The sequence below is a fragment of the Acanthochromis polyacanthus genome, chromosome 21, assembly GCF_021347895.1.
Source record: "Acanthochromis polyacanthus isolate Apoly-LR-REF ecotype Palm Island chromosome 21, KAUST_Apoly_ChrSc, whole genome shotgun sequence".
Classification (NCBI taxonomy): domain Eukaryota; kingdom Metazoa; phylum Chordata; class Actinopteri; family Pomacentridae; genus Acanthochromis; species Acanthochromis polyacanthus.
In genome coordinates this window covers 23,242,658-23,267,507 of record NC_067133.1, presented here as the reverse complement: position 1 = coordinate 23,267,507, position 24,850 = coordinate 23,242,658, and the positions used below count along the sequence as shown (strand labels likewise).

Below are 24,850 nucleotides of genomic sequence, written 5' to 3'. Positions count from 1 at the left end.
TCCACGCCGTCCTCCTCTCAACAGTCCAAATCAAGTAAGATCTGCTTAGGCTATGCAGACATCAACATGATCAGTATGTTTTCTTTTGGCCCATCCTAAAATCACAAAATATAACATTTACTTTAAGTTAACTGTGTTTATGAAAATAGAAAATAATTACTGACAACTAGTACTTTTTGGGTGCTTTTATGCAGGAAAAGGGAAGCAGGAAGCTGCTGTGGATCTGCTGCAGTACCTGGAGAGGTCAGAGGAACGGTTCTTGGAACAGATCAGAAGACACCAAGACATGACCTCTGCCATGCTCCAGAACATCCAGAGGATGAATGAAAACCTTGGTTGGACTGATGGGACGCATGGTGTCGGTGCTGGAGAAACTGTCTCAGAAATAAACTGCATTTTCGACTATTGCCTTTTCTAGAAAATAAATCCTTTTTTGTAAATTCCTTTACTTTTTAGTTATTTAACTTCACCTGTTTTGTATTTCACTCATGCACTTAGGGTGAATAAACAGAAATTTGTGATGAGAGATGCAAATTTTGTCTATAATCTACAGAGACTTGATTCAGTGTTCAGTGCACACTTTTGTTACACACATTTTGACAGATAATTGGTTGTGCTTTTCAAGTAGATTTTAGTCAGAAACATATCAGTACCATGTGTTTTTTTTTTTACTGTTACACCAAGCTAGGTAGATAAACTGCACTACTGCAGCAGATATATTGTTGAAGTGTGCTTACATTACACACGTGGACAAAATTGTTGGTACCCCTCAGTTAAAGAAGGAAAAACACACAATTCTCACTGAAATCACTTGAAACTCACAAAAGTAACAATAAATAAAAATTTATTGAAAATTAAATAATCAAAAACAGCCATTACTTTTGAATTGTTGATTAACATAATTATTTAAAAAAACAAACTAATGAAACAGGCCTGGACAAAAATGATGGTACCTCTATCAAAGATTGAAAACTATTTGACCAGAGTGACATGATTAACTCAGGTGTGTCATTTAATTGACATCACAGGTGTTTCCAAACTCATAATCAGTCAGTCTGCCTATTTAAAGGGAGACAAGTAGTCACCCTGCTGTTTGGTGAAAAGGTTTGTACCACACTGAACATGGACAACAGAAAGCGAAGGAGAGAATTGTCCCTGGACATCCGAAAAAAAATTATAGAAAACATCTTAAAGGTAAAGGCTATAAGACCATCTCTAAACAGCTCGAAGTTCCTGTGACAACAGTGGCTCATATTATTCAGAAGTTCAAGACCCACGGGACAGTAGCCAACCTCCCTGGACGTGGCCGCAAGAGGAAAATTGATGACAAATTGAAGAGACGGATCGTTCGAATTGTATCCAAAGAGCCCAGAGCAACCTCCAAAGAAATTAAAGGTGAACTCCAAGGCCAAGGTACATCAGTGTCAGATCGCACCATTCGTCGTTGTTTGAGCCAAAGTGGACTTCATGGGAGACGACCAAGGAGGACACCACTGCTGAAAAAAACTCATAAAAAAGCCAGACTGGAATTTGCAAAAATGCATGCTGACAAGCCACAAAGCTTCTGGGAGAATGTCCTTTGGACAGATGAGACCAAACTGGAGCTTTTTGGTAAGGCACATCAACTCTATGTTCATAGACTCAAAAACCAAGCATACGAAGAAAAGAACACTGTCCCTACGGTGAAACATGGAGGAGGCTCAGTAATGTTTTGGGGCTGCTTTGCTGCATCTGGCACAGGGTGTCTTGAAAGTGTGCAAGGTACGATGAAATCTGAAGACTATCAAGGCATTCTGGAGAGAAATGTGCTGCCTAGTGTCAGAAAGCTTGGTCTCAGTCGCAGGTCATGGGTCTTCCAACAGGACAACGATCCAAAACACACAGCCAAAAACACCCAAGAATGGCTGAGAGAAAAGCGTTGGACTATTCTAAAGTGGCCTTCTATGAGCCCAGATCTGAATCCCATTGAACATATGTGGAAGGAGCTGAAACATGCCATTTGGAGAAGACACCCATCAAACCTGAGACAACTGGAGCTGTTTGCTCATGAGGAGTGGGCCAAAATACCTGTTGACAGCTGCAGAACGCTCATTGACAAATACAGAAATCGTTTAATTGCAGTGATTGCCTCAAAAGGTTGTGCAACAAAATATTAAGTTATGGGTACCATCATTTTTGTCCAGCCCTATTTCATTAGTTTGTTTTTTTAAATAATTATGTTAATCAACAATTCAAAAGTGATGGCTGATTTTGATTATTTAATTTTCAATAATTTTTTATTTATTGTTACTTTTGTGAGTTTCAAGTGATTTCAGTGAGAATTGTGGGTTTTTCCTTCTTTAACTGAGGGGTACCAACAATTTTGTCCACGTGTGTATGTGTCTACATACACTGCTCACAAATCGTTATTCAACTTTTGGGTGAAATTTATGGAAAATGTAAAAAGTTCATGCTGTGGTGATATATCATGAAAGTAGGGCATTTAAGTAGAAACATGCAATAGTGATTTCCTCATCTCAAAAAATTTTATTGAATCAAAAGCTAACAACAGTGGAGGGTATGTCACAATAAAAATGTCTCATATAGGGATGGGTCGATACCACTTTTTTTGGATTCGATACGATATCGATACTTTTTGGTCAAAAAGTTCGATATCGATTTCGATACTTTTCTAATATGTCAGAGATATGTTGTAATATTTACCGATATTCCCTGAATGCCTCACAGCGCAGACTATGGTACATGCTGCTCAGTGGCTGAGTGATCAGACAAGTGTGAGAGCAAAATTTACTTAAATTTACTTCTTTAAAAGAGTAAGATAAAGTGTCCTCATTTCAGATTAGTCCAAACAGCAGAGAGAAAATAAAGAGAAGACAGCACACGTAAGTGCACAATGTCTTTTAAGAGGGGAGCGCATTTTTAAATTGTAAAGGCCACGGTCAGTTGTTCTCTTATAGTGGTTAGAAGCTAAAAATCATGATTGTGATGAATGATTATTTATTTTATTTACAGCATTAGTCTTTGTAATTGTCTCCTGTCAGAATCTTCCTGCCTGCAGTCTGATCTGTCAGGGCTGCTGCAGATAATCTGCATGAATGAGATGAGTTGTAGGACGTGGCCGCGCTCCGCGGATTGCAGTGAGCGCCGGCGCGTTCCCCCCTCTACTGCCGCCCCTCCGGGAGCCTGTCTCCCCCTGTCCCTCTCCGGTTGTGAGTTTCTGGCCAGTGATGGCATTATAGTAACCTGGTATTCATTCTGTGAATAAAACCTGTTTAATTTCGACCTGTCTGCCGCCTGCTCTGCGTAGCTCTCACTTTGGGTTCAGTTCCACCGTACCGTAACATGATCATCAGTTGTGTCTCAGTCTGTCTCCTTCTCTGCCTCCTCTTTCCTCAGTGTTGGTTTAGGAACATAGAACATCTAAACAGCTCATTCTACACATTAGACAGACACAGACTGACAGAGCCACGGAAGAAATTAAAGTTATACTTTCCACCACTATGATTTATGATGTAGCTGAGCCTGCTTGCTTGTTTGTCTGGCGCCGCGGTCAACATCCAATCACAAGAGGAGGATTAGCAGCTGCTCCTCAGATGGAGGATCTCTGACAGGCAGATTGCCTGTTCATTGAAGCTGCATCAGTTCAAACATGCTCGACGGAAATTGAAACTAAAGTATCGATATCGCAGCACTTGTATCATTCGATATTGATACCCACGCTGGGATCGATATTATTGATATTTGGGATTGATCCGCCCATCTCTAGTCCCATGACAGTTTGGACAGAACAGAAGCCTTCAGCTGAAATCCAGTATAATTGTGTCCCACCAGTGGCGTGATCGTGGATGTGTCCAGGCAGCAGTTGACCTCTGCCTCGTAATTAACCTTAAGACCAGCAATAAAGATTAGCATAGATATTATCATTATCATCAACATATAGCGTGTGTTTATCCGCTACGTAGTGAATGCAAACGTAGTCGAAGCTAAGTAGTTAAGCTAATGCTAACACGTTCAGTGTTCAGAATCAAAACATCTCTAAAAATTACCTGTCCTCTCAAATGTAGTCGCCATTGCCTGTGACAACGATGAAGACAGATAGCTAATCACAGCAGAGTGCATCTGAAGAGCAAATGTCCAATAAGGTTCCTGTTTTTGTTTGCCATGTCCCTTCTGGGACTCCTTAGGAAAAAGTCTGAATATATGGAATGAAAGTCTGAACATATATACATTCCGACTTTCATTCAATATATATCAACTTTCATTCAATATATATTGACTTTCATGCAATATATATCAACTTTCATTCAATATATTCGTACTTTCATCATATATATAATTTCCTAAACAGCATGCCATATATATATATATATATATATATATATATATATATATATATATACATATACGCACACACACATTTCTTTTAGTGCAGTCACAGCCAAAATAGTGAACAAATCCTAAAAAGCCATTACAATCTTAAAATTGATTGGTTCCTTAAAAATACATAACAAATTTTGAGTATTGGGTCATTGTGGTACCAGTGATCCACTAATGAAAGATGTGCTTTTTGTTAAAAGACATCATTTTTGTTTGCTGTGCTTTATGTCTATATAAAGCCAGCACATTTGAAAATTCAAGACAAAACTAGCTCAAACAAGAAACCTAACGCAGAAAAGACACCTGAAGATACAGATTCTCAGCCAGGAAGAGTACAGCTGCCGCCACATAGCCAGGAAGTGCAGATGCAGTTCTTCAACAGTTGGATACACTCTGCAGAAATACATATGAACCAACAGCTTGGAAGACAAACCAAGATCTGGGCATCAACGGATTTCTTCAGCAAGAAATGATCACACCCTGCAAGGCTGTCGAGAAGCTCCTGATCAATTCAATTCAATTTTATTTATATAGCGTCAATTACAGTCAAATTGTCTCAAGACGCTTTACAGAACCCATATGCCTGACCCCCAGAGCAAGCCCAAAGGCGACAGTGGCAAGGAAAACACCCTTTTAACAGGGAAAAAACCTCGAGCAGAACCCGGCTCTATATAGGAGGGACCCATCTGCCTGCTGGCCGGGCGGGTTGAGAGGGACAGAGGAGGGCAGGGGGGGCGGGGGGGGAGGAGTGGGAAAGCAAGGAAAGTACAACACACATTTGGATAAATGTATGACAAGATATGTGACACAAAGTATAAGCTAACATTGAAAACTGACTCATAGTTTACTCTTATGATGTACGGCTCTGACATTAAATATACTACATATATAGCAAGCAGTAAAATTCAAACAGTGTGTAGATTAGCATAACAAGTATGGTAGTGTCTACAGATACGGACCCGTACCCGTAGCCTGTTGCCTACGGATACGGCACTTTCCCTTACTATAAATATTAATGAGACGTGCATGAATATTAATGAGCCGGCTGATGAACGCGCTTTGTGATTGGCTGGTAATCCGACGTACATAAATATTAATGAGCCGGCTTGGTAATCCGAGTGATGAAGGCGCTTCCGTGATTCGAGGTGAATCTGCGTGCCGAGCCTGTCCTATCAGTCATCTGCTGTTCTCTTTTCTATCATGCATAATGTCTTATAAATATCATTATCTGACTTTTTCACGGACAGCGATTTGGGGGTTGAAATCAGCACTACTATTAAAAATAGCAAAAATTTTTATTCACGTGACCCTGTTCTAATAAAGCACAAACAGCAAACAAAACAAATGGCGGAACTAATAGCCAGCAAACTACAAGTATTTTTTTACCTTCAAAAGTAGCGACAGACTATAACATATTAACAACCTAAACAAAACCCTGACGTATTTTCTACGTCTGGCAACACAGACACTGCACGTCAGTCACTTTAATGTTAGCGGACTCTGTTGAATGGCTAAGTTACATAACCACAAACAAATCTCACAATATCACAGTAAATCGAGTTTGTGGGTTTTTTTAATTCATGCCGAATTAAAGAGCTGCTCCTCACCATTCACGAGTGTTTGTTTCATATTCGACATCCTTAACTTTATCTTGTAAATTAGCGTCCGAAATTAAATGGGAACATTTGCAATGGAGTTCGTCAGCCGCTTCCACCACTGAACGTGGTAAACTACTTAATAGGAACTGGACTTCAAACAATTTATACACGGCGTCTAAAAGCGTAAAAACTGCAATGTCTAAAGTGTGAGAGGAGACGGTGTATTTTTGGTTAAATTATACAATCTTCGCCGTCAAAGTCATTCATATAAACTGCCTGTAATGTGCAGCAAATAGTAGTTAACCGGCGCCAGCTCTTCAGTGACCTTAACGGGTCCGTACCTCTAGTACAGATGCTACAGGTACGGGTCCGTACCTGTAGCATCAACCAACAAGTATAGTGAGGGCGATGCAGAGTTGACTGGTGGAAAAGGGGAGCTGGAAGCGGAGGGCTGGAGGAAGGTCAGCAGCAGCATCCCACAGTGGACATGGTGGAGACTGGACCAGTTGGTGAAACATCGACCGCAGATCTGAAGCATCCAGCTCTGGGACCAGGGACACTCAGAGAAATAACACAGGGGGAAACAGAGTGAATGTAATGCAATAACGGTATACATATTAAATGTAAAGGTAGATAGAGAAGAGCTCAGTGCATCAAGAGAAGTCCCCCAGCAGCCTAGGCCTATAGCAGCATGACTAGGGGCAGAATGAAGGGACGTCCAAGAGGGAGTCAGCTGTGGAAACAAAGACACAGGCCGAACCCCTCTGGGTCACCCAGTCAGCCCTAACTATAAGATTTGTCAAAAAGGAACGTTTTAAGCCTGGTCTTAAAAATAGAGAGGGTATCTGCCTCCTGAACCCAAACTGGGAGCAGGTTCCACAAGAGAGGCGCCTGATAACTGAAGGCTCTGCCTCCCATTCTACTTTTAGAAATTCTAGGAACAACAAGTAAGCCTGCAGTTTGAGAGCAAAGAGTTCTACTAGGATAATATGGTACTATCAAATCTTTAAGATATGATGGAGATTGGCTATTAAGAGCTTTATATGTCAGGAGAAGGATTTTAAATTCTATTCTGGATTTAAGAGGAAGCCAGTGAAGAGAAGCAAGTATAGGGGAAATATGATCTCTTTTGCTAACTCTTGTCAGTACTCTCGCAGCAGCATTTTGGATCAACTGTAGATGTTTAAGAGAGCTATTTGGACAACCCGACAATAAGGAATTGCAATAGTCAAGCCTGGAAGTAACAAAAGCATGAACTAATTTTTCTGCATCACTCTGAGACAGGATGTTCCTGATTTTTACAATATTTCGCAGGTGAAAAAAGGAAGTCCTACAGACTTGCTTTATGTGTGAGTTAAAGGTCAAAAATAACTCCAAGATTCCTCACAGTAGTACTGGAGACCAACGTGATGCCATCCAGAGTAACTATTTGCTTTGAAAGCGAGTTTCTAAGATGTTTGGGGCCAAATACAATTACTTCAGTTTTGTCTGAATTTAGCAGTAGGAAGTTAAAAGACATCCAGGTTTTAATGTCCTTAAGACAATCTTGCAGTCTAGCTAGCTGATCAGTTTCATCTGGCTTCATAGATAAATACAATTGTGTGTCATCTGCATAACAATGGAAGTTAATACCGTGCTTCCTAATAATATTGCCTAAAGCAGGCATGTCCAAAGTCCGGCCCGGGGGCCAATCACGGCCCGCGGTAGGATTTCATACAGCCCGCAACTTCAGTCTTATAATGTATTATTTATGGCCCGCTAGCACTGTCTAACAGAATAAATAAATCACAAAACTTCAAAATGTTATTCCTCCTTTCACCACATGGTGGCAGCACCACTTTAATGCTATCTGGCTCGGCATCCTTGGTGAACCCCTCTGCTCATTGCTGCAATGGTGACTGGAAAGAAAAGGAGGAAAGTTAGTGAGGGCCGCCGCTTTCAGGAAAGATGGGAATTACAGTACTTCTTCACTGAACATTGAGGCAATTCCGTTTGTCTTATTTGTCAAGAGACTGTTGCCTTGTTTAAAGACTTTAACATAAAGAGGCACTACCAAACTAAACATGCTAACACATACGACAAGATAACAGGGAGTGACTGCGCTGAAAAAGTAAAGCAACTCCAAGCTGCTCTGGCATCACAACAGCGATTCTGCATGCGGGCCTGTGAGTCAAAGGAAAGTATCACCAAAGCAAGCTACGAAGAGGCCATGTTAATAGCTAAACATGGCAAACCTTTTACTGAAGGTGCATTTATCAAAGACTGTGTCATGAAAATGGTGGAGAACGTTTGCCCCGAGAAGAAGCAAGAATTTATGAACGTTGGTCTGGCACGTAACACTGTGGCACGGAGAGTCGAGGACATATCATCAGATATTCAGAGACAATTGGGGGAAAGAGGATTGGCTTTTGATTATTTCTCATTAGCCTGCGATGAAAGCACCGATGCATCTGACACTGCACAGCTCTTGATTTTTTTTAAGAGCAGTCGATGACAACATGAACGTAACAGAGGAGCTGCTTGACCTCCAAAGCCTTAAAGGCCAAACCAGAGGAACGGATTTTTTAGTTTCTGTTTGTGAAGCTGTTGATGATCTGAAACTGCCATGGAGTAAAGTTTCTGGGATCATTACCGATGGTGTGCCTGCCATGGCTGGTGAGCGAAGTGGATTGTCCACACTGATCTGCAATAAAGTCAGCGAAGAAGGAGGTAACGCTATTAAACTTCACTGTATAATTCACCAGCAGGCTCTCTGCGCCAAACATCTCAAATTTGATCATGTTATGAAACCAGTGGTAAAGGCAATCAATTCTATTCGCTCTAAAGCTCTACACCACCGACAGTTTCAGCAGTTCTTTCTTGACATTCAGGCTGAATACGGAGATGTAATATATCATAACGATGTGAGGTTGCTCAGTCGGGGGTCCGCAATGCAGCGATTTTTCTCTCTCAGGGAGGAAATTGGACATTTTTTGGGTGAAAAGAGGCAACCGATGGAAGAACTGTCCGATCCTGTATGGCTGGCAGATTTGGCTTTTTTGGTTGACATGACGAAGCATCTGAATGCGCTGAATGTTAATCTGCAAGGACAAAATGCAGTGGTGAGCCAGCTGTACACTCACATCATGGCCTTTGGAACCAAGCTGCCACTTTTCCAGAGACACTTGTCCCAAACGGAGCCCTGCACCGCGCAGTTCCCAGCTTTGAAAGAGGTCATCGACAGTTTCCCACAGGACAACATCGGTGCGCAAATGATGAGTTATGCAACAGCTATCGCATCTCTTTCTATGGAATTTAGCAAACGCTTTCGGGATTTTGCAGTTATTGAAAAGGACATGTTGCTTTTCTCTTCTCCCTTCTCCGTGGACCCTGATGATGCTCCTCCACAGCTGCAGGTGGAGCTCATTGAGCTGCAGTGTGACGATGAGCGGCGCAGTAAACACCAGCAGCTTTCTCTTGTTGACTTTTATGGGCAGCTGGATAAAGGCAGGTTTCCAGAAATGCAAACATTTGCCAAGAAAATGCTGAGCTTATTCGGCTCCACATATTTGTGTGAGCAGACATTCTCTGTCATGAACTTAAACAAGAACAGACTGAGGTCAAGACTAAGTGACTCCCACTTATGTGACATTTTACGCATCTCAACCACTTCCCTCAAACCAGACCTGGCCTCTTTACTGAAATCCAAATCTCAGTACCACCCTTCTCATTAGTGTCAGCAAGTTATTGGTCTGAAATAATATCTGAAATTGAATGTTTTGTACAGTAACATCTGTCACTATTAACAGTGAAAAGCCAAAAGCATACTTATGCACTTGGACTAATGGCACTTTTTAAAAAAAAATTATTTCACATCTTGAATAAGATTTGGTTATAACTGTTTATGTTGTGTACCTGTAGATGTGACACAAACTATTACTCTCTGAAAGATCTTGTAAAAGACAAGAGAAAAATTCACTTGTTTTAAACTTTAATGATAACAGACAACTTTGCATTACATATAACTCCTGTTTAAAATGTTCATGAGGCAAAGATATTTATCAAACTCCTGGAAATTTAAGGTATTCATACAGTTCAATGTTCTCTGACTCTCCAGATATGAATTAAAGGCAGAATTGTGTTTTTAGAGTTGTTTACGTCTGCCTGAGTGGCTTATATTTGGTTACACTGCCATTTGAAAAATGAAGAGAATTGTGACAATGAAAATTGTTTTATAATAGTGTACATTTGCATGTAACTTTTGTGCTTAAAAAAACATCAGAAGGAACTACTGGCCCCCGGGCATCTTCACTTTATCAAATCTGGGCCTCTTTGCAAAAAGTTTGGACACCCCTGGCCTAAAGGAAGCATGTATAATGTGAAAAGTATCGGTCCTCAGACAGAACCCTGAGGAACTCCATGATTAACTTTAGTATGCTCAGAAGAGTCATTGTTGACATCCACAAACTGGAACCTATCTGATAAGTAGGATTTAAACCAGTCCAGTGCTGTCTCTTTAATACCAATTGACTGTTCTAGACGCTGTAATAAAATTTTGTCGTCGATTGTGTCAAACGCTGCACTAAGCTCTAACAAAACAAGTATAGAGACTAGTCCATTATGTGATGCTATGAGAAGATCAGTAGTAACTTTCACCAGAGCCGTTTCTGTGCTATGATGCACTCTAAAGCCTGACTGAAACACTTCAAACAAATTATTCCTTTGTAAGTGTTCACATAATTGATTTGCAACTGATCTTTCCAGAATTTTAGAGAGAAATGGTAGGTTGGATATTGGTCTATAGTTAGCTAACACATCTGGATCTAAAGTGGGCTTTTTAAGCAAAGTCACCCGCAATAATAACTTTGTCCGAACTGAGCACTAATTCAGATAAAAAGTCTGAGAATTGAGATAAAAACTCAGAATAAGGAGCAGGAGGACGATATATAACAACAAATAAAACTGGCTTCTGAGCTTTCAAATTTGGATGAGAGAGACTAAGAGTGAGATTTTCAAATGAGCTGTAATCAGGTTTAGGTCTCTAGTTCAATTTTAACCCTTTAAGCTGCAGTCAATTCCAGCCATTTTCTGTACAAAAAAATCGCTAATATTCTATTTGTAAATAAAAATATGACGAGAAATACAGGGAATATTGGACGCACATCGCGAGGTGCATTTCCTTGAAAACGACCTATTCGCGGATTATATGCCGACTTCATGACATGTTTTGGAAAAAATATTTTACTGGCTTGTTTCGTCTGGATGTCCAAGGTTGGATTATGGCCATTTTTTGTGGAATATTTTCATCTGTGTGTAATAATGAACCCGGAAATGTGAGTCGCGCTGTGTACGTTGAAGCCGTGTATAGAGAATGGATGGATGGATATTCAGAGCCTGAAGACTCGGGGGTATCTGCGTCCATATCCGTGGCAGAGGTCGCCGAGGTAGTTAAAAAGCTCCTCGGTGGCAAGGCGCCAGGTGTGGACGAGATTCGCCCTGAGATGCTGAAGGCTCTGGACATTGTTGGACTGTCTTGGTTGACACGTCTATGCAATGTCGCGTGGGCATCGGGTACAGTACCTGGGGAGTGGCAGACCGGGGTGGTGGTCCCTATTTTTAAAAAGGGGGATCGGAGAGTGTGTGCCAACTACCGCGGTATCACACTTCTCAGCCTCCCCGGGAAAGTTTACTCTAGGGTGCTGGAAGGGAGGATCCGACCGATAGTCGAACCTCGGATTCAGGAGGAGCAATGCGGATTCCGTCCCGGTCGTGGAACAGCAGACCAGCTCTTTACCCTTGCGGAGCTGCTGAGGGGGTCATGGGAGTATGACCTGCCAGTCTACATGTGCTTTGTAGATCTGGAGAAGGCCTACGACCGTGTCCCCCGAGGGGCTTTGTGGGGGGCACTGCGGGAGTATGGGGTCCGAGGCTCGTTGTTACGGGCCGTTCGGTCCCTGTACAACCAAAGTGAGAGCTGTGTCCGCATACTCGGCATTAAGTCAGACACGTTTCCGGTGGGTGTTGGACTCCGCCAGGGCTGCCCCTTGTCTCCAATCCTGGACAGGATTTCAAGGCGCAGTCGTGGTGGGGAGGGTTTTCGGTTTGGGAGCCTCAGGATCGCTTCGCTGCTTTTTGCAGATGATTTTGTTTTGTTGGCATCCTCAGACCGTGACCTCCGGCACGCACTGGAGCGGTTTGCAGCCGAGTGTGAAGCAGCAGGGATGCGGATCAGCACCTCCAAGTCCGAGGCCATGGTTCTCTGCCGGAAACCGGTGGAGTGTTTCCTCCGGGTTGGGGGGGAGTTGCTTCCCCAAGCGAAGGAGTTTAAGTATCTCGGGATCTTGTTCACGAGTGATGGGAAAATGGAGCGGGAGATGGACAGGCGGATTGGTGCGGCGTCAGCAGTAATGCGGGCGTTGTACCGAACCGTCGTGGTGAAGAGGGAGCTGAGCCGTAAGGCGAAACTCTCGATTTACCAGTCCATCTACGTTCCAACCCTCACCTATGGTCATGAGCTTTGGGTAGTGACCGAAAGAACAAGATCGCGGATACAAACGGCCGAAATGAGCTTCCTCCGTAGGGTGGCTGGGCTCAGCCTTAGAGATAGGGTGAGGAGCTCAGACATCCGGAGGGAGCTCAGAGTAGAGCCGCTGCTCCTTCGCATCGAAAGAAGCCAGTTGAGGTGGTTTGGCCACCTGATTCGGATGCCTCCGGGGAGACTTCCTCTGGAGGTTTTCCGAGCACGTCCGTCTGGGAGGAGACCCCGGGGCAGACCCAGAACTCGCTGGAGAGATTATATATCTCGTCTGGCCTGGGAACGCCTCGGGATCCCCCAGGAAGAGCTGGAAAGTGTCGCTGGGGGGAGGGACGTTTGGAACGACCTGCTTCGCCTGCTACCCCCGCGACCCGGCCCCGGATAAGCGGAGGAAAATGGATGGATGGATGGATGGATATTCGTTGTTTATATTACCCGCTGTGGTAATCACATCTGAAAGTGGTTTATACCGGCGGATTCATGAGAATCTAAGCTTTCCATCGGTGTATAGTGTTTGTATAATCACGTTTGCAGTTTCAGACATTTTGCAAATTGCTTATGCAGATCTCAAAGTGTACCACGGGCGGGACACTGAAGCGCAACTGAAGCGCAATGGGTTAAACTAGAATGGTAGATTGCTGCCACTCCTCCTCCTCAGCCTGTGATTCGAGGAATATGACAGTTAATATGACTAGGGGGAGTTGATTCATTTAGGCTAACAAATTCTTCCTGCTGCAACCAGTTTTCAGTCAAACAGAACAAATCAATCTGGTGATCAGTTATCAACTCATTTACTAGCAGAGGTTTAGACGAGAGAGATCTAGTATTTAACAGACCACATTTAATTGTCCTGTTTCTTTGCTCTGTTGAAATAGTGGTATTAATTTTTATTAAATTTTTATGGTTACTATTACTTTTGTATATTTTCGATTTGTTTAATTTATTGAATTTTGGTGGTCGGGGGACAGACAGTCTCAATAAAGCTAACTGAATTACTGGAGGGTGACAGCTGTGAGGAAACTGCAGAGAGGTGTGTAAAACTACAGCTCTGCATCCTGGTCTTAACTCTGGGTTGTCATGCTTTAGGAGTACTAATAAAATCAGCCATATTCCTAGAAATGAGAGCTGCACCAGCCAAAGTGGGATGGATGCCGTCTCTCCTAATCAGACCAGGTTTTCCCCAAAAAGAGCTCCATAATCTATAAGGCCCACGTCGTTTGATGGACACCACATAGACAACCAGCGGCGAAACGATGACATGCAGCTAAACATGTCATCACTGGTCAGATCAGGCAAGGGTCCAGAGAAAACTACGGAGTCCGACATGGTTTTGGCGAAAGTACACACCGATGCTATGCTAATTTTGGTGACCTGCCAATCGGAGGCCCCTGGGAGGCATTTAACTATGGTCGCTGGTGTTGCTAGCTTCACGTTTCTGACTATGGAGCTGCCAGCGATCAGAGTTGGTTTTTCAGCGGGTGTGTCGCTGAGCGGGGAAAAACGATTAGAAACATGAAGCGGTTTGTGGTGGGCTGGGACAGTGGGCTTGAGCTTAGGACTATGTTTCCTACGAACTGTCACCCAGCCATCCTGGCTTCCCGGCTGCTCAGGAGCTGCTAAGGGACGGCTAACAGATGCTACACTAGCAGCTAAGCTATTGCGGTCCGCACCAGCTAAGGGGGCCTGGCTAGCTGCTAGCAGGCTAGTTGCTAGCCGGTTATTTTCCATGGTGTGTAGCCGCAATTCCAATTCGGAGAGCCTTGCCTCCAGAGCTACAAAAAGGCTGCACTTATTACACATATCGTTATCACTAAAGGAGGCAGAAGAATAACTCAACATGTGGCACACTGAGCAGGAGAGAGAGGAAGAGGCAGAAGCCATGCTAACAACACGACACAGCGCTACAACAGGAAATGATGCAATACGCTCACCGTAACATCAGACGTCCAGAGCTGTTGGCGATAATGAGATGGATCAATGAGAGACAGAGGCTAGCCTGGCGTCACTGGGTAAAAACACACAAGAATTGGACCACCAGGAATTGGACGAAGATTTTGTGGTCAGATGACTCCAGTTCCGAGGTTTATCTTTCTGCTGCTAATGTGAGGGTGCGGCTAGGCAAGGCATTATCTCCAGCATGTATAATACGTACTGTCAAGCATGGTGTAGGCAGTATGATGGTTTGGGGATGCATGATTGCTGCTGGCATTGGTCATCTCAGTGTCTGTGATGGCACATTGAACTCTGCCAAGTATTGTGCCATTCGCAAAACCCACATGCTCCCTTTTGCATGTGCACTGTTCCGTCAAGGTCAAAATTGGATGTTTCAACAAGATAATGCCCCTTGCCACACATCCAAGGCCAGTAGAACTTGGCTGCAGGAGCACAGTATCCCAGTCTTAGAGTGGCCAGCTCAATCTCCGGACATGAGCCGTATTGAGAATCTGTGGTGGATTATCAAATGGTCTGTTTCAAAGCATAAATCAAAGATTTCAGAAGAAATAAAAGCAATAATTAAAGAACAATGGGACAAGATTACCCATCAACAGTGTGAAAAGCTTGTGGAGAACATGCCAGCCAGGAAGAGAGCTCAACTGATGTGATGGTTTATTTTTTGTTCAGTTTTGAACACATTCTCTGTTGTTTGTCGACTTTGATACCAACAATGTTGAGAACTCACCTATTCAAACTGTCAAGAATTTAGTTTTGGTAGTTTTCCAAAAGAAATATTTGTATTTCTTTGTGTCTGTCTAATGCAGCCACACCTTTTGAAATATAAAAACATTTTTTCACAATTATTTCAGGACAATATTTGAGATTGTGTATAATTTTACGGGTGTCTGAAAACTTTTTTTAAACCACTGCATATTTTTTGCAGCGGGCAAAGCTTTTTCCATGATAACATTTATCTTAACATCTACTATCTGTTATGTATATTTATATCACTGATCTTTTATTTCATCTTGATGGGTCATGGTGAGAGACAGACAGTTCATGTTTGCTTGTATAATTTATTTTTATTTTGATTGAAGAAATGTAGCTTTCTCGCCTGATAAAGAAAGAGGAGTTAAATTCATGGCAAACTTCTCTCCATGCTCTTAAGGTATGTTCCCAACTTTTGTAAATAAAGAGCAGGAGACTGTTTTTGTTCTCTTCTCTTCTTTCTTGTCTTGCTATTGTTCCCTTTTTCAGTCCTCTTATCGTCTTGATGCTCATACACTCTTTTGCTTTTCATCTGTTTAATTTTTATTTTGATCTCGGCGCTCTTTTTCTTTTGGCTCTTTGACTCATTTTGATGTTTTTCATTCTTTTCATGACTTCTTATTTAGATATTGCTCACCTTCATTTTAAGTCTGCGCTTATATGCTCGGTTATTTTAAACCAATTATAATAACAGATGTATCTGACCGGTCCTACGAGAAACCAGTGCTTGCAAACGGTTCTGAGTCACGTATTGAATATGCACAAACCAGCATCGGGAGAATGGATACTCTATTGCGGCTGCAGTCCGAATGAAAGTAGTATGTTGCGAATTCACGACAATAGACATCAAGGGGTTAATGGTTTTTCTTCATTTTCATGATTATTTACATTGTAGATTCTCACTGAAGGCATCAAAACTATGAATGAACACATATGGAATTATGTAGTAAAAAAATATGAAATAAGTCAAAACATGTTTTATATTTTAGATTCTTCAAAATATCCACCCTTTGCTTTGATTACTGCTTTGCACGCTCTGAACATTTTCTCGATGAGCTTTAGTAGTATGACTACTACTGCTGCTCAGGTGGTTCCATCTGAGAACTTATGTTTCCCCATCCTGCATAATGTAGGAGTGGCTGTTATTTATCAGTGCTAAACAAAAAAAAGTCTGTTATCAAGCATGACCTTTCGTTTGGCATTCCAAAGAGGCTAAGCTGTGTCAGCTACAGTGTCAATGGGACAACTCTGATTTTTCCTAAATGGACCAGCCATAAACTTGTATTGAGACCAATCAAACATCTTTTGAAAGGCTTGAAAATGGTTGTCTACAAATGGTGGCAATCAGACCAACCTGACAGAGCTTGAGCGGATCTGCAGAAAACATAGGCAGAATGTCCTTACATCCAAGCATTGAACCACACCCAAAATGATTCTGTATAAAGGATCTATTTATACAGAGTGAATACTAATCAATATAGAAAAAAACAAAAGGCAACTACACCAAACCTAATACAAAAAATAGACTGAACTACAAAATCCTACATAAACTCAAAACCAAGACCTAAAGGGATATATAAAATAAACTGAGCTGAAAAACTACTACACTGATAAAATGATGTACTCACACCACTAAATGAACTGAAGCTACAGGGGCGAGAGAGCAGGCAGGCTCGGGGAATCTGGGAGCTGGAGCAGAGCTGGCAGCAGTGGCTCATCTGGGTGGCACGCATGGGGCGTCAGCATCAGAGAGACGCGCTTGAGTGGACACAGTTCTGAGGAGAAGAGCCAGTGTAATCCAAAAGCCGTGGTTGCAGCTATGGAAGACAGACAGGCAGGCAGGCAGGCAGAATGGACCAGCGGGGTAGTGTCAGCTACCCCAGAATTTCTATAACTGTCCATTCTCTTTACAGTTATTGCTCTCAAGATGACTTGCCATCATTAAATTGCGAGTATTCACGCTGGTGGTTACTTAACACAATATAAAACCGACATACTGATAATTTTTTTCTAAAATGTTGATTTTGAACATCTTTCCTCAGGCACCCAGGCATCACCAGTGGCCTGGTGAAAGGAGCTCTGTCGGTAGCAGCCTCAGCCTACAAAGCATTGTTCACTGGACAAGGCCCCACACAGGTCAGCATGCAATTTTTATATTTCTCATGTTTTCATTTGGGCTGCACAATGGTCTAGTGGTTAGCACTTTCGCCTTGCAGCAAGAAGATCCCCAGTTCAAATCCCGGCCTGAGCCTGGGATCTTTCTGCATGGAGTTTGCATGTTCTCCCTGTGCATGCGTGGGTTTTCTCCGGGCACTCCGGCTTCCTCCCACAGTCCAAACATATGCTGAGGTTGATTGGTTACTCTAGATTGCCTGTAGGTGTGAATGTGAGTGTGCTTGTCTATATATGTAGCCCTGCGACAGACTGGCGACCTGTCCAGGGTGTCCCCTGCCTTCACCCGAGTCAGCTGGGATAGGCTCCAGCACCCCCTGTGACCCTAGTGAGGATAAAGTGGTGTATAGAGAATGGATGGATGTTTTCATTTGTGTTTAAGGGATGAACAATAACGGAATTTTACAGGGCATTCAAGATGCTAATATTTTCCAACTCACTTGTGCTACTTGCCAATACTGAAAACAACATACAATTTTTACGCCGTGTAAATTGGGGTGCAGCCCTGAAATAAGAAACACACCTTGTCCCTTCTAAACCACAGCTGTCTTGAGGCTTTCTTTGCTAACTCTGAAACTCAGTGATGGCCTTTTTTTCTATTTCAGTTGCTTTTCAATTCTAATACTAAGGAATATTCCATTGTTTTATGAAGAGTTTTTTGCATGCGGAAAACAGGAGACCCTTGAGGTCAGGACATAGCAAGATGTAGTTTCCTCAACAGAGAGCTGAATCATTTATAACCTTCATTATTAGTTGCCTTTGAATATATTACATTTCTGTTTTCTCTGGGAATGTAGCCTCAAGGGGACACAAGCCAGTGTCTTATTGTGCCGGTCCCAAGCCCGGATAAATACAGAGAGTTGTGTCAGGAAGAGCATCCGACATAAAACTTTGGCCAAATCAAACATGCGAATCAAATGTATGACTTCCATACCGGATCGGTCGAGGCCCGGGTTAACAACGTCCGCCATCGGTGCTGTCGACTTACATGGTGCCGGTGGAAAATGGATGACTGTTGGTCGAAGAAGGAGGGGAGGAAGGTGTGTTCGTAGGAAGAGCGAGAAGAGGAACACCAAGAGTCTAGGACTGAGAGTAATGACTTTGAATGTTGGAACTATGACAGGAAAAGGTAGACAGCTGGTTGACATGATGCAGAGGAGGAAGGTGGACATACTGTGTGTCCAGGAGACCAGGTAGAAAGGTAGTAAAGCTCGAAGTTTAGGAGCAGGGTTCAAGTTGTTCTATCATGGTGTAGATAGGAAGAGAAATGGAGTAGGAGTTATCTTGAAGGAGTTTGTTAGGAATGTCCTGGAGGTAAAAAAAAAGTGTCAGATTGAGTGATGAGCCTGGAGCTAGAAATCGAAGGTGTGATGTTCAATGTTGTTAGTGGGTATGCTCCACAGGTAGGATGTGAGCTGGAAGAGAAGGAGAAATTCTGGTTGGACCTTGACGAAGTGATGCAGAGCAACCCTAGAAGTGAGAGAGTTGTCATTGGTGCAGACTTCAATGGGCATGTTGGTGCAGGAAACAGAGATGATGAGGAGGTCATGGGCAGGTTTGGTATTCAGGAGAGGAACACAGAAGGACAGATGGTGGTTGACTTTGCAAAAAGGATGAAAATGGCTGTAGTGAATACTTTCTTCCAGAAGAGGCAGGAACACAGGGTGACCTATAAGAGTGGAGGTAGGAGCACACAGGTAGACTACATCTTTTGCAGACGGTGTAATCTGAAAGAGATCAGTGACTGCCAAGTAGTGGTAGGTGAGAGTGTAGCCAGACAGCATAGGATGGTGGTGTGTAGGATGACCCTGGTGGTGAAGAAGATGAAGAGGGCAAAGGCAGAGCAGAGGACCAAATGGTGGAAGCTGAAAAAGGAAGAGTGTTGTATGACTTTCAGGAAAGAGTTGAGACAGGCTTTGGATGGTCAGGAGGTGCTTCCAGATGACTGGATAACTACAGCAAATGTGATCAGGGAGACAGGTCGGAGAGTACTTGGTGTGTCATCTGGAAGGAAAGGAGATAAGGAGACTTGGTGGTGGAATGAGGAGGTGCAGGAGTGGACCCAGAAAAAGAGGTTAGCTACGAAGAAGTGGGACACTGAGAGGACTGAAGAGAGTAGACAGGAGTACAGGGAGATGCAGCGAAAGGTGAAAGTAGAGGTGACAAAGGCCAAACAAGGGGCTTACGATGACTTGTATGCTAGATTGGACAGTAAGGAGGGAGAGACTGATCTGTACAGGTTGGCAAGGCAGAGAGACAGAGATGGGAAGGACGTGCAGCAGGTTAGGGTGATAAAGGATAAGGATGGAAGTGTGTTGACAGGTGCCAATAGTGTGATGGGAAGATGGAAAGAGTACTATGAAGAGTTGATGAATGAGGGAAATGAGAGAGAATGAAGAGTAGAAGAGGTGACTGTTGTGGACCAGGAAGCAGCAAAGATTAGTAAGGATGAAGTGAGGAGGGCATTGAAGAGGATGAAGAGTGGAAAGGCACTTGGTCCTGATGGTATACCTGTGGAGGTATGGAAGTGTCTCGGAGAGGTAGCAGTAGAGTTTCTGACTGGGTTGTTCAACAGGATCTTAGATAGTGAGAAGATGTCCGAGGAATGGAGGAGAAGTGTGCTGTGCCCATCTTTAAGAACAAGGGAGATGTGCAGAGTTGTGGAAACTACAGAGGAATAAAGCTGATGAGCCACACCATGAAGCTATTGTAAAGAGTAGTTGAAGCTAGACTAAGGGCAGAGGTGAACATCTGTGAGCAGCAGTATGGTTTCATGCCAAGAAAGAGTACAACAGATGCAATATTTGCTTTGAGGATGTTGATAGAGACGTACAGAGAAGGTCAGAAGGAGCTGCATTGTGTCTTTGTAGATCTGGAGAAAGCTTATGACAGGGTGCCCAGAGAGGAACTGTGGTTTTGTTTGAGGAAGTCTGGAGTGGCAGAGAAGTATGTTATAGTGATGCAGGACATGTATGAGGACTGTAAGACAGTGGTGAGGTGTGCTGTAGGTGTGACAGAGGTGGATGTGGGACTACATCAGGGATCAGCTCTGAGCCCCTTCTTGTTTGCTATGGTGATGGACAGGATGACAGACGATTTTAGACAAAAGTCTCCATGGACTATGATGTTTGCAGATGACATTGTGATCTGTAGTGAGAGCAGGGAACAGGTGGAGGAGAAGCTAGAGGCGTGGAGGTTTGCCCTGGAAAGGAGAGGAATGAAGGTTAGCCGCAGCAAGACGGAGTATCTGTGTGTGAATGAGAGGGACCCAAGTGGAAGAGTGAGATTACAGGAAGAAGAGATCAAGAAGGTGGAGGATTTTAAGTACTTAGGGTCAACAGTCCAGAGCAATGGAGAGTGTGGAAAAGAGGTGAAGAAGTGTGTGGGCCGCACAGGGACGTACAAAGGGCCGGATGTGGCCCGCGGGCCATAGTTTGCTCAGGTCTGCCCTAGATTGTCATAATGGGAGTGGAAAGTGGATCCCAGTGGAGTACATGATACAAAAGCTCTGCTTTGTCCCTGGCACACAAAGAAACATGCCCTAAACTATGGCTTAAAGCACTCTCTACCAATGTGGTTCAGGAATTCCCTTAACAACCCTGCTTCACAGCCTTTTCTCAAGGCTGCCAGCCCTCTGTCAACTCCAGTTCCTGTGTTGTCCCACAATCGGCCTTGTAGCCTGCTGCCAGCTTGAGCTACTGTGTCAGTTACCATCCTACCAGTCCAAAGCCAGCACAACTGGTGTATTGATAGGGCCTGGTTAGCCTCAAGGCATCTAGCCATAACCCTCGCCACCAGCCTGTCCCACCTCCTGAGTCGTCTGGCCCCTAGCCTGCTAGCAACTTACCTGCCCTAGTTTCTGAGATACTTATCTCTTGTCCTACTAGCCTACTGCTAGTGCTACTGCTTAAGTTTCTTAAGACAGCTAACCTCTGGCCTGCCTGCCCTTTGTCAATTTTTGCTCCTGATCTAGCTAGTCACCTGCCTGGCACTGCCTGTTTGTTGGTTAGTCTCTGGTCTGCTAGTATCAACTCTGGCAGTCTCCACCTTGACAGCCTCTAAATTGCTAGTCTCCAGCCAGAGCCAAGTCCTGAACTGGCTAGCATCCTGTTTCCACTTCTAACAATTCTCAGGAGTCTCCTTTCTTGGAGACCCACCTTGCTTTCAAGACAGCCCCCAGAAGACAGGGAAACCCACAACATCAAAACTTCCTGTCACCATGCATCCTGATATTCTTTTTCCAAGACCCAGTGTTTCAGAATCTGAGTCACCAGACATCTCCTACGTTCCCGAATCTGATGACATTTAACCTGTTTTTAAATCCAAGTTGGCCATTGGAGAGACTACCCCTATGTAAATGGTAAATGGTTGTATTTATTTAGCGCTTTTATCCAAAGCGCTTTACATGATGATATGTCACATTTACACACACACACACACACACACACACACACACACACACACACACACACACACACACACACACACACACACACACACACACACACACACACACACACACACACACACACACACACATGGCGGGAGCTGCCATGCAAGGTGCTAACCACAACCCACCAGGAGCAATTAGGGGTTCGGTGTCTTGCTCAGGGACACCTCGACATGAGCACGACGGGCCGAGGATCGAACCGGCAACCTTCCAGTTACAAGACGGCCACTCTACCCACTGAGCCATGCCGCCCCTTATGACAGGTCCACCTATATCCCTTCAGCCTCTGATTCAACAGATACTGCAACTATTCTTTAGTCATTCTGTGACTCTCCTGTGCCAGATGTTGGTTGATGTCCCAGTTGATGCACAGCTAGCACCATAGGTGGTTTTTGTAGTTTTCAACCATCACTGTTGAGAACAAGGTTCATGAGTACCTGTTTGCCTCCCTGCTGGGACCTATCAGCTAACAGATTGCTGTGGTTCTTAGTCCTCTGTCTGTTTCACAATTTGCCCCAAACCCCAGTGTCCAGTTCAGCCACTTCTGAGGGTCTGTTGCCATTGCTGGCTACTTGCTCAACATGAATGCTGGTCGACCAAGTATACTGAAGTTAAAGGAGACTATGCTGATAATTGATGAAAAAACGCACTTGAGCTTGTTTTATGGCACTTATCCAGGTTGTTTTTCTCCTGATTAGATCCTCCTTTGTGTGGTATCTACTATCAAATGTGTGTTGCTTTGGATTAAAGCATCTGCTAAATTAAATGGTAGAATTGTAGAACAAGGCTGTGACATTTTTGGTGAGGCCGAGATCCTTGTAGGTTTTCCCATCAGAGAAAATTGGTATGGTGATTTTTGCATTACAGTAAACCCTGACAAGTACGAGATTTTTAAAGGATGAAAAGATTGCAAAGAGAAAGTGTTTCAAGTCAAGTGTTACAGGACAATATGAAGTAAGGGTTACAAGTCAAATAGTTAGCAATTGTAGAAATTTCCAAGGAATTTTAAATACTAAAACGTAATATACATATTTACAGTGTGCAGGAATGTGTGTATAATTTACTTGAGAATATAAAGAAGATATTAAAAATCGTATTTTAAAAGCTGTGTGTTAATATATTGCATTGAGTCAGTGTCTATGGTGGAGGTTGGGAAGAAAGCCAGAGTCACTGGGGTCTTTGGCCTTGCAAGCCTTGTTGAATCCTGGTGTTGGGAAGAAGCTGTTCCTGTGGCGTGGGGTTCTGGTCCTGATAGACTGAAGTCTCTTGCCAGACAGAAGTAGTTCAAACAGTTTCTATCAAGATGGGAGCAGTCAGCCACAGTCTGACTAGCATTCCTCAGGTTCCTGTAGGGTCAGGAGAATGCAGCCAATGACCTTTTCATCTTAGTGATAATACACTGCCCTGATCCTTGGAATGGGACACAATGATGGAAGAGATGAGGATGGACTTAATGATGGAGGTGTAGAAGTGCACTACTATTGTCTTTGTCAGGTGTGCCTAAGTGCATTGAGCTTCAAGTTATTGGTACTGCACCAAGTCATTACATGGTCAGTCTCTCATCTGTATGCAGACAAATCCCCACCAGAGATGAGTCCAATGTGGGTGATGTGATCAGTGAATTTCAAGAGTTTGACAGATTGATGACTGCAGGTGCAGCTATTAGTATGCAGGGAGAAGAGTAAAGGTGAGAAAAGGCAGCCATAGGGAGATCTGGCTTTCCCAGATTCACGCAATCCACTTGCAGGTAGTCAGGCATGCACAGCTTGGAAAGGTTGTCCAGCAGTAATGTTGGAACGAGTATTTTGAATGCAGAGCTGAAATCCACAAAATTCTGGTGTAGCTTTCGGCTGAGTCCATTTGTTGGGGGAATAGGTAGAAACTCATACTGATGGCATCATCTACAGGCCTGTTGTGCAGTTGTAGGCTCTTAATAAGGTCAAGGAGGGGGAGTTGATGGGCTAGAGCTGGTGGCTAGTCAGGATGGATTCAGGACTGTCCCATTGTCTTTCAAAATTACTGTTACGACGGTGGGGTTTGGAGAACCCAGGTGCAGACATGACAGACAGGCAACCGGGCATAATGAAAAAAGGGTTTATTAATCCAAACTTCTACAAAACAAAAAACGGGACTTAAGTGGCTAAAAGAAAACTAAACAATGGTAAACAACAGTGCTATGGAAAGATTCTCACATGCGGGGAAACCTAATAACTGAAGGCGAAAACAAACTGAAGTCCATCCAAACAACTGAGTCCAAAAGGGGGTAATCCACAAAGGGAAAAAAGCAAAGAGGTCCATAAAGCTGATGTAGTCCAGAGGTGTAGGGGAAGCGGGGGAGCGGAGTCTGAGACAGCATGAGTGTCCAACAATGAGCCAGCCAAGACTGAGGGAAAGGGCAGAGCTTAAATAGCAGAGGAGGGGACCAGGTGAATGGAATTGAGCTGATTACAGCAGCTGACAGCAATCAGTAGACAGGATGCAGCAGACAGGGGGAGCCAGAGGAACAAGACAACTAGGGAGGAAAAATGGGAAAAAGGATAAAAGGGCAGAAACTGGGGCAGAATCCTAACAATTACATTTAAACATTGGGTTGTTGGTGGAGTTGGAGGGTTTTAGCCAGTAATTAGTGATCTGTCTAAACCTCTTCCAGTCAGAACCATTGTTGGCTAATGGTATTGAAGCCCCTCAGAGTACAGGTATTTAGTCCCCTTTACTGTTTTGCTAAAACTGTTCTTCCGTCCATCAATCCATTCTCTATACACCGCTTTAGCCTCACTAGGGTCACGGGGGGTGCTGGAGCCTATCTCAGCTGACTCGGGCGAAGGCAGGGGACACCCTGGACAGGTCGCCAGTCTGTCGCAGGGCTACATATACAGACAAACAAGCACACTCATATTCACACCTATGGGCAATTTAGACTTATCAATTAACCTCAGCATATTTTTGGACTGTGGGAGGAAGCCGAAGTGTCCGGACAAAACCCATGCATGCACAGGGAGAACATGCAATCTCCATGCAGAAAGATCCCAGGCTCAG

The 24,850-nt window shown here is 43.6% G+C and overlaps 2 protein-coding genes across 7 annotated transcripts in view; both read left to right on the top strand.

Annotated features, from left to right (window-relative positions):
- Nucleotides 1-9,823, top strand: part of LOC127531607 (general transcription factor II-I repeat domain-containing protein 2) — a 308,653-nt gene extending 298,830 nt beyond the window's left edge. Inside the window, exon 2 of the mRNA XM_051941309.1 lies at nucleotides 6,849-9,823. Coding sequence (XP_051797269.1) covers nucleotides 8,474-9,688 — 1,215 coding nt within the window. The 5' untranslated portion in view covers nucleotides 6,849-8,473 and the 3' untranslated portion in view covers nucleotides 9,689-9,823. The remainder of the gene's footprint in view (nucleotides 1-6,848) is intronic.
- The window catches only part of nbr1b (NBR1 autophagy cargo receptor b), a 609,335-nt gene that overhangs the window by 331,958 nt on the left and 252,527 nt on the right, over nucleotides 1-24,850 (top strand). For 5 of the 6 annotated variants that reach the window (XR_007938740.1, XR_007938739.1, XM_051941287.1 and 2 more), the window contains one exon: nucleotides 17,235-17,328. The exons of the other annotated variant lie outside the window; for it this stretch is intronic. Coding sequence is in view for 3 of the 5 variants with exons in the window: in XM_051941287.1 (XP_051797247.1) it covers nucleotides 17,235-17,328 (94 nt within the window). In the remaining 2 variants the exon portion in view is untranslated. The remainder of the gene's footprint in view (nucleotides 1-17,234; nucleotides 17,329-24,850) is intronic. 6 annotated transcript variants of the gene reach the window in all.